At 39.6% G+C, this 9,760-nt stretch overlaps 1 protein-coding gene across 3 annotated transcripts; it reads left to right on the forward strand.

The window, feature by feature from the left end:
- The first annotated feature begins 5,026 nt into the window (after positions 1–5,026).
- On the forward strand, positions 5,027–9,760 carry LOC146062604 (uncharacterized). 3 transcript variants are annotated; one of them, XM_083174693.1, is made up of 9 exons: positions 5,027–5,132; positions 5,809–5,883; positions 5,976–6,122; positions 6,202–6,808; positions 7,040–7,315; positions 7,396–7,518; positions 7,810–8,201; positions 8,365–8,470; positions 9,442–9,760. In XM_083174693.1, the coding sequence occupies exons 1-9, from the start codon at positions 5,055–5,057 to the stop codon at positions 9,504–9,506; spliced, it is 1,869 nt and encodes a 622-aa protein (XP_083030819.1). In that variant the 5' UTR covers positions 5,027–5,054; the 3' UTR covers positions 9,507–9,760. The 3 variants fall into 3 exon arrangements, with proteins under 3 accessions (XP_083030819.1, XP_083030816.1, XP_083030817.1); XM_083174690.1 differs by having other exon boundaries at positions 7,810–8,470; XM_083174691.1 differs by having other exon boundaries at positions 7,816–8,470.

Consider the following 9,760-nt stretch of genomic DNA (forward strand, 5'->3'; position numbering starts at 1 on the left):
GTTAGGGGGGGAGCAGGTAGGTGGGATCGGGCAATGGGGAGCTCCGTAGTAAGGGGACACACGCGCGTCCCCTTTCGGTGGTTGGTGGGGGCTGCCGACTGGCGAATCTACCGCCAGCCCCTGCAAGAATAAAGGGCGCTATATCTGTTCATCAGGAAGCACCAGGAGCTACTAATCAGCCAGTGATTCCCACTACATCCTAGGAAAACATGGGTTGGATCTCCCGAGCCATGCTTCTGTTCTAAATACTGGACTGGATCTTCCAAATTTCCCTCTTGTGGAAGTATGCTGTCCCCGTCACATTATATTATGGAGAGAGAATTATGTGATCATTTAATCAAATACATATATTTGACATAGATTATCATTGCATTATATGCAAATGAATGAAAGCCTGCTTATAATAGTATACTTTTGTCCTTGATCACAAATCACAATTATATTCTTTTATAAGAGCACTTCAACTTATTAATAAAACCAACATCTTGTACCTGTGTTGATTTTTATGTTTTGGCCTCTACAGTATGTTCATATTTTCACAGAATTGCTCTCAATTGCTGCCAGTCCAAGCTAAGAAGAAAATTCCTAGTCCATTTGATATCTGAATTTCATTGGTGAAATTGTAAATTGTTAGGTTCAATAGAATGGAAGCTTGGTCAAATACTTTGCTAAAGTCAATTACAGATTGCCTGAGCAGGGCTCATTTAGTTTGTGCTGATTGGAGGACTGGGTCAGGTGGTAACTGCAACGTCAGTGAATGGTCGAATCAGAATCAGCATCCTAGTAGTACCTGGAGTCAAGTGACTAGAGTTGAGATGCCCACTGAAGGACTAGATGTCAGATGATCAAAGTGTTATGGAGGCGCCCAGTACCTGGAATGGCAGGCACTACAGTATGTGTGGTATACTCTGTTGCTCAAATGAGAGCTTGCATAACCTCTACAGACAGGCACACAAGTAGTTAGCAGCTGGTATGTAATCATTGCAGCAAACTGGATTTCTCACAGGTGCATAATCAATGATGAAGCAGTACATAGTCTCACACTAAAAATATGGCAGTTTGGAAGGTGCACATAGTATGGAGTATTACAGCAAGGCTGGGAGAAAATCTAAAAATACTGTAGAACAAAAGGAGCAACTACCCCAATCAAGATCTTAGCCGATCACAGCAAAACATAATTTTTCTCTGGAATTCAATAGTATAGTGATCTTTAAATATGGCTATTGTAATGGAAAAGCTGACATTTTTCCTGTCATTTTGAAACAATGGATGTAGTTCTTGAAAACCTTTCCATTTTGTCACCAGAAAAAAATCTGTTCCATTGTAGCCAACAAAAGGATGAAGTTTGGAGATGATGCCTTGGAAATAGAATGGGTGAGATTTAATAAGATGAGAGATTCAGAAAGCGGCAATCATTTACACAGCAATACCAGTTTGATTTTGCAGTGTAAATGATTGCCGCTTAAAAAAAACTGGAGATTTCTTCCCAAATCTCTCACTTTCTGAATCTCTAATCCTATTAAATCTCACCCATGATCTTTCTAGGGTTTTTTAGAGAGTTTAAAGGATATGACTAACCAGATGGTAATAGCTATTCAGTCTATTAGTTTCAGATAGAGAGCCACAGCTTACTTCACATTTTTCAATGTTTCTGTAAAATACTATGGGGGGTATTCAATCTCATAAAAAAGTTCGAATTGTCGAGCACATTTTATTTCTCGTTTTGCTCGCCTGTAGTTTGATAGCTCGACAAAATGCGTGCTCGCGTATTCAAAGTATCAATCACGTGAAACCCCACCTGTCGACGTCATCGAAAAGTATCGAGTTGTTTGTCCCATGATCTCGCCTTCCCGCCTCGCCGAACCCTATATAAGTGCATGGTACTGGTGATCCCGTGCATTTTCCGCTCATGAAGACAACTGGATATTTGCTGCGCACGTGTTTCCATGGCCTCCGATCTGCGTATTTGTAAGTATATGCTTTTCAGCTGCGCAACCTGCGGACTTTTATTTCTGGAATTTGTGCCCCTGATACCTGTGCTTTGTACTAAAGTATTTCTCTCAAGAGTGTTTTTTTTCAATCATTTCTATTTATAATGCTTTTTTGGATATGGTGTATTTTATGGTTATTAATGGAATAATATCTTTCAGTTAGTTCTTATGGTTTTGTAATCTACAGTAATTATTCCGATATTCTGTTGATGGTTTGTTCTATTCTTATTGCTGGTAATGATTTGTTTTCTCTGGGTAGATGTTAGTTATCTTTTCTGTAGTGGTCATGATATTCTGTTCAGACTGTTTTTTTTATCAGTTCATGTGGCTGTAGGCAACGTTTTATATCTGATATTAGTTTTACATGTGAGCGTGGTGTGGGGTGGGTTACAATTTGTCTGTCTCGGTTTTACTTGGTTAGGTCCATGTGCTTGCAAACCAATCATCGATGGTTTGCAATTCGATGCATACCTCCCAACTGTCACGATTCCGTCGGGACAGTCCCGATTTTCGGGTCCTGTCCCGACGTCCCACCCGCGGCAGGCATTGTCCCGCTGCGGGGGGTGGCAGTTGGGAGACCCCCCAATGTAGTAGAATAGACGCTGTGCGCATGCGCACAGCGTCTATTCTCGTATGAAAATGAGGTCGCGGCTAATTAGCATAAGCCGCGCCCTCATTTGCATATGCCACGCCCCCTTTTCGGGCGCTCCCTATTTCTTCACATGAAAAGTTGGGAGGTATGCGATGGCTGGTTTGCATGTCATGTTTTGCTAGCCTGGGGTCTGGTTATGTCTGATATGCTTTCCCCAGGTCATGCACATGTGCCACACCCAGACTGTATGCCGATGGTGCCATGCAAACCAATCATCGATGGTTTGCAATTCGATGGCTGGTTTGCATGTCATGCTTTGCTAGCCTGGGGTCTGGTTATGTCTGATATGCTTTCCCCAGGTCATGCACATGTGCCACACCCAGACTGTATGCCGATGGTGCCATGCAAACCAATCATCGATGGTTTGCAATTCGATGGCAGGTTTGCATGTCATGCTTTGCTAGCCTGGGGTCTGGTTATGTCTGATATGCTTTCCCCAGGTCATGCACATGTGCCACACCCAGACTGTATGCCGATGGTGCCATGCAAACCAATCATCGATGGTTTGCAATTCGATGGCTGGTTTGCATGTCATGCTTTGCTAGCCTGGGGTCTGGTTATGTCTGATATGCTTTCCCCAGGTCATGCACATGTGCCACACCCAGACTGTATGCCGATGGTGCCATGCAAACCAATCATCGATGGTTTGCAATTCGATGGCTGGTTTGCATGTCATGCTTTGCTAGCCTGGGGTCTGGTTATGTCTGATATGCTTTCCCCAGGTCATGCACATGTGCCACACCCAGACTGTATGCCGATGGTGCCATGCAAACCAATCATCGATGGTTTGCAATTCGATGGCTGGTTTGCATGTCATGCTTTGCTAGCCTGGGGTCTGGTTATGTCTGATATGCTTTCCCCAGGTCATGCACATGTGCCACACCCAGACTGTATGCCGATGGTGCCATGCAAACCAATCATCGATGGTTTGCAATTCGATGGCTGGTTTGCATGTCATGCTTTGCTAGCCTGGGGTCTGGTTATGTCTGATATGCTTTCCCCAGGTCATGCACATGTGCCACACCCAGACTGTATGCCGATGGTGCCATGCAAACCAATCATCGATGGTTTGCAATTCGATGGCTGGTTTGCATGTCATGCTTTGCTAGCCTGGGGTCTGGTTATGTCTGATATGCTTTCCCCAGGTCATGCACATGTGCCACACCCAGACTGTATGCCGATGGTGCCATGCAAACCAATCATCGATGGTTTGCAATTCGATGGCTGGTTTGCATGTCATGCTTTGCTAGCCTGGGGTCTGGTTATGTCTGATATGCTTTCCCCAGGTCATGCACATGTGCCACACCCAGACTGTATGCCGATGGTGCCATGCAAACCAATCATCGATGGTTTGCAATTCGATGGCAGGTTTGCATGTCATGCTTTGCTAGCCTGGGGTCTGGTTATGTCTGATATGCTTTCCCCATGGTCATGCACATGTGCCACACCCAGACTGTATGCCGATGGTGCCATGCAAACCAATCATCGATGGTTTGCAATTCGATGGCTGGTTTGCATGTCATGCTTTGCTGGCCTGGGGTCTGGTTATGTCTGATATGCTTTCCCCAGGTCATGCACATGTGCCACACCCAGACTGTATGCCGATGGTGCCATGCAAACCAATCATCGATGGTTTGCAATTCGATGGCTGGTTTGCATGTCATGCTTTGCTAGCCTGGGGTCTGGTTATGTCTGATATGCTTTCCCCAGGTCATGCACATGTGCCACACCCAGACTGTATGCCGATGGTGCCATGCAAACCAATCATCGATGGTTTGCAATTCGATGGCAGGTTTGCATGTCATGTTTTGCTAGCCTGGGGTCTGGTTATGTCTGATATGCTTTCCCCAGGTCATGCACATGTGCCACACCCAGACTGTATGCCGATGGTGCCATGCAAACCAATCATCGATGGTTTGCAATTCGATGGCAGGTTTGCATGTCATGCTTTGCTAGCCTGGGGTCTGGTTATGTCTGATATGCTTTCCCCATGGTCATGCACATGTGCCACACCCAGACTGTATGCCGATGGTGCCATGCAAACCAATCATCGATGGTTTGCAATTCGATGGCTGGTTTGCATGTTATGCTCCATGCATTGACATGTTTAATTAACTGTTACCTATAATATATTTTCAAATCTTATTTCATCTAGGTTTTGAAATATGTCAAATCATTACAAACTGCTAACTTCCAAAGATTGTGTTGAGTTCACAAGTGGTGAGGACATGGAGTTGACACAACCAGTTGAAGGCCAACATACAAAGAAGAAATTAAAAGCGGTAAATTTGAATATGTTTATTTATTTATTTTTTGAATATTAGTTAACTTTATGCTAATTTGAACTATATCACATTTTTTTTTTTTTTTTATTTTTGAAAATTGTGAAGATATCCTCATCTTCCGAAGAAATGGATATTGAGAAGGTTCTTCCAAACAGCTTGATGAGAGACCGTTTACAAAAGAAGTCTAAAGTGAAAAAAAATGTTGTAAGTTAACAGTTCATATGATGAAAAAATTGTAATTATGCACTGCTAAATATTCACTCTAATTTATATTTTCAGGGACAATGTCAATTATTGGCTACTCAATAGTGTAGTATCGATTGTCTCGCACAATATTAAATTTATTATATAACTGAAATATAGATTTATAACAGATGAATTGATACAGGATAGTACCCGCCAGTTACCTTGTAAAATGGCGTTCATTGGCATTGTCCAAAATAATTGACACGTGTTTATTTTTACTTTATAAATTTTTATATTTTTTATGGATAATAAACTTATCGTTCACAAGGTTTGGAAAAAAATTGCAAAACAATATTATCACTAAAGATGTGGCTCAGGAAAATTTCAGTACTCATGATGTTAGTCAACCACATTGATGCCCTTGAAGTCCAATTTTTGGATCCCTATAGCACTGTGTATATCAGATGTTCCTTGACCATGTCCGCCTGGACTCCAGTAATTATGGTTTTTCATTCAAAAATTTCAATCTACTTATTCAAAAATTGGATTACTGTTTTGTTGCACATGTTATAATTCATATAAATAATATATATTATCTATCTGTCTGTCTACATATATATATATATATATATATATATATATATATGTGTGTGATAGTTTCAATGTACTTTCTTTTTTGGATTTCTAAACAAAGGTTACTCAGAAAGCAACAGATTCTGAGGAAGAATCTCTTTCGAACACTGAAGCAGATGTATTTGGCGACAAAATAGTGAGCTCATAATTTGTTTGATTTTTTTTTAATATCCTTTGTTTTTTTAACAAAATATTACTTTAAATTATCTAAACTTATATCTATTACAGGTCTCTGATAATGCGAAGAAAAAAACACCTACCGGATACCATTCATCTACTGATTCAGAACCAAGTGAGGATGATTGGTTAAACAGTCCAGAATATCGGCAGTGGATGAAAAGTTCATCTGCAAAGAAAAAGAAATTATTTTTAAAAGTAAATATATATTACCTGTCGAGAGTAAAAAAATTATATATTTTTGCAAGATTTTTACATTTCTTTTATTTGCCCTTAGAATGCACTTCAAAACACCGAATCGCCTATGACAAACATAACGATGTCCGTTGGAAAAAAATCAAGAAAGCCTCCACCTCCAAATCCACCAGAAGATAATCTCGACCAACCAGATACTGATGGAGAGATGGAAACAAATCTAAAACTTCCTAAAGGAGTACGATATAGTGAGGCAGAAAATCTGGCTCTGGTGGAGGAAGTTGAACGATTCTATGACGTTCTGTATGGTCCACGCTCCACAATTACAGCTGGTAAAGCAAAAAGGAAAATATGGGCAGATATTGCTGCAAGAGTTACATCTGTCGCAGGAAACCGTAGAGATGCGAGGAATTGCCTAAAAAGGTACAGCGATTGTCGCCGACAAACGAAGAAAAAAATGGCTGCACAACGTCGACATGATTTGGAAACTGGTGGTGGTCCAGAAGTAATACTAAAGTGGCAATCATGGGAAGAGGTAATAAAACGTCGAATGAATCAGATTATGGTGGAGGGTGTTAACGGAATACTAGATGCCAGACGAATTGCCAATAATCCTAACATCGATAAAGAATATACATTGGCCAAAAACAAACGGATGGAGAGGGAGAGAAACCTAATTCAAACTAAAGGTATAAATTTTTAATGTATTCTAATTGACTTATTTTTATTTCCATAAGATGTGCACAAATGTATTTCATGTCATCATTTGCATTGAATTGAAGTTACAGCATTGAATAGGGTTGGTTGAGCACTCCCCTACGGGAGAAGATCAACTGCGATTGCATTATACTTTTATTTGTAAACATTGGTTTTTCATTTTTTTTTAATAAGCTAATATGTAAATTTCTTTAAAATTATAGATATTGTACGTAAAAAGAAGAAAAATCTACAAAGTAGTGAGAATATAGTTCACCACAAGGATGATGTTCAGGGGCATAGCACCCCAAATAGTAAATATCCTGTCAATGAAAAATTTCCAACTCCCAGTTTATTTGATGAGAGTACAACCACGGATGCCACTTTTTTAGGTTTTGAGAGTACAAGGTCTGAAACAAATGTAGGAAAAGAGGAAAATAATCCAAGAAGAAATATACCAGAAAGCATAAATAAAGAACCACTCAGTTTAATTGCCGAAGGTATATATATTTATATATATTTTTTTCTTGTTTTTAAAGTAATTGTATTATCGTTAACCTTATGTTTTAATTAATTCCAGCTTGTGAAAGATTACAGAAATTTCATGAATCTCAGGAAAACTCAAATGCCAAAACGCAAGACATTGTTTTTGAAATAAATTCCGACGAAATGCTTGAAGTAAATTCTCAAACAAGTGTAGAACGTAAGTATTCTATTTTCACATTTATCTTTTACTAACACTTTTGATTTGGTGATTGCATCATGGCAAGATGAAACTTGAAAATGTTGGTATAATTTTAGGTCCAAACTGCAATAACATTACCGTAAATACTATGGACAGATGTGATAAATAACCTGCCCATTGATCTTCATTACTTGACTGTTTGTTAATTCTGTTCTAATTCCTAAAGTTATTCCTAATAATTATATAATATCTAATTATTAATTAAAATTATTCCTAAAATTATTCCTAAAATTTTTTTTTTTCTTTAAGATACAGACATAACGGAAACACAACACACGTCTTGTAAAGACCAAAATTCTCAAAACCCGGAAATTCGTGAGATCCACAAGGTGTTAAATTCATTCAAAACAGGTCAAAAGCAATTTCGAGAATTAATCGATATTCGCCTACAATCAATGGATGAAAGTTTACGTCAAATTGGCAGTAATATCCATGCATTAAGTGAAAATGGAAATGTAGAAAACTATCTGCAACAAATTTATTCTGAACATCAAAGAAACACCGGAGCAATTCAGATAATGGCCCATGCACTAACAAAATTAGTTGATAACACATCCTGCATTTCAGAAGCAATGCAAGATATGAGGGAAAATCTTCGTCAATCAAATGCAACCAATGCACTAATGGCCTCTGCACTCAAGGTAATCGTTGACACACTGGGTCGAATGGCAACTGCCCCAAATTCATTTCTAAGTCCTCATCAACCATTAATTCACCGCCCAGGTTACACTGCACCTCCGCCTAGAATGTACACTCCGCTACAAAGACATCAAGCTTACAAAAAATTCTTTCCCACTTACCCAGGACATTCAACTCCAGAAAATGATTCAGATCCTACTAAAGATGAAAATGAGAATTCGAAAGAAAGTCCAGATAAAAACACACCTGGGGATGAGGATGATGATAACCTGTAAGTTTTGCAAAAGAAATGTCTTAAATTAGTAGATTTTAGTCACTCATATTAAAGTCCCCGTAGAGGAGATGCCCAATGGACCTGATTCAATAATGTCTTCACCGGGTCGTCCGCCAATCAGAGCTCGTGGGCCAGCAGCCAATCAGGAGCCGGCCAGCGAGCTTTGATTTTTGGATGGCCCAGTCACACGTGATTGCTTCTTATGGGTAATTTGCACTGTGAGGGCATAGACGTTTGTGGCACTGTGGGGGGAAAGCATGTTGGGGCACTGTGGGGGCATAGCAGTTTGTGGCACTGTGGGGTGAAAGCATGATGGGGCACTATGGGGGCATAGCAGTTTGTTGCACTGTGGGTGCATAAAGTTTGCGGCACTGTGGGGGCATAGCAATTTGTGGCACTGTGGGGGCATACCAGCTATCTGGCACCGTAGGGGCATACCTGGCACCGTGTGGTGCATACCTGGCACCTTTGGGAGCATATGTGTATCTGTCACTATTGGGGGCATATGTATATATGGCACTCAAGTATTGGAGTCATATTTGTATCACACCCACCCAAGGAGTCAAAATAGACTAGACCCATTTTTTTTGGCGCATGTGCCTTCGGCGCGCGCATGATGTTGGCTCTTTAGCAAGACTACCGATATTTTTCGGCTCTTTACCTCTGACCAGTTGGCCACCCCTGTCATAGAGTATTTAAAATGTTTGTGGAGTCATTTTTTAGAGGAGGTTGGTTGGGGAAGTTAACAGAGATTGAGTAATATGGTCATTATTTTCAACCAAAGAGATTTTTTTTTGATAATTGATGCCAAATATGGTAACATTCGCTTTTTTCTCTAAAGATTATTGTTAATACATTTTAAGAAAATTACATATATTTGTAATTATTTTTTTACATTTTGGGTATGAGTGTCAATGCTGCATATTTTTTTTACCTTTTAATAATATTATTCCTTTTTTTTTTTCCAGGTAATTCAACATATCTTGAACAGACAACGATTGCTAAATGTGGAAGAAAGTTGATTAACATTTAAAAAAATGTTTGGTTCGGATAGAGCAATAGACAAATTATCCTTAGTTAATTGCAGTCATTAGAACGTTATGTTATAAATATGGGAAAAACATTTTGTTTAAAAAAATTTAGTTTTAAAAAAGGCTAGATAAAAACATAGAAAAACTAGAAACAGGTGAGTATCACCAAGGTTACAAACGGGGGTCGGTCCTCACTATCAGCGCTCACAATAAAAGATTAAACCACACCTTCCCTATGGTTTTTGTGGCGATCATC

The sequence above is a fragment of the Crinia signifera genome, chromosome 3, assembly GCF_055691185.1.
Source record: "Crinia signifera chromosome 3, ASM5569118v1, whole genome shotgun sequence".
Lineage (NCBI taxonomy): Eukaryota > Metazoa > Chordata > Amphibia > Anura > Myobatrachidae > Crinia > Crinia signifera.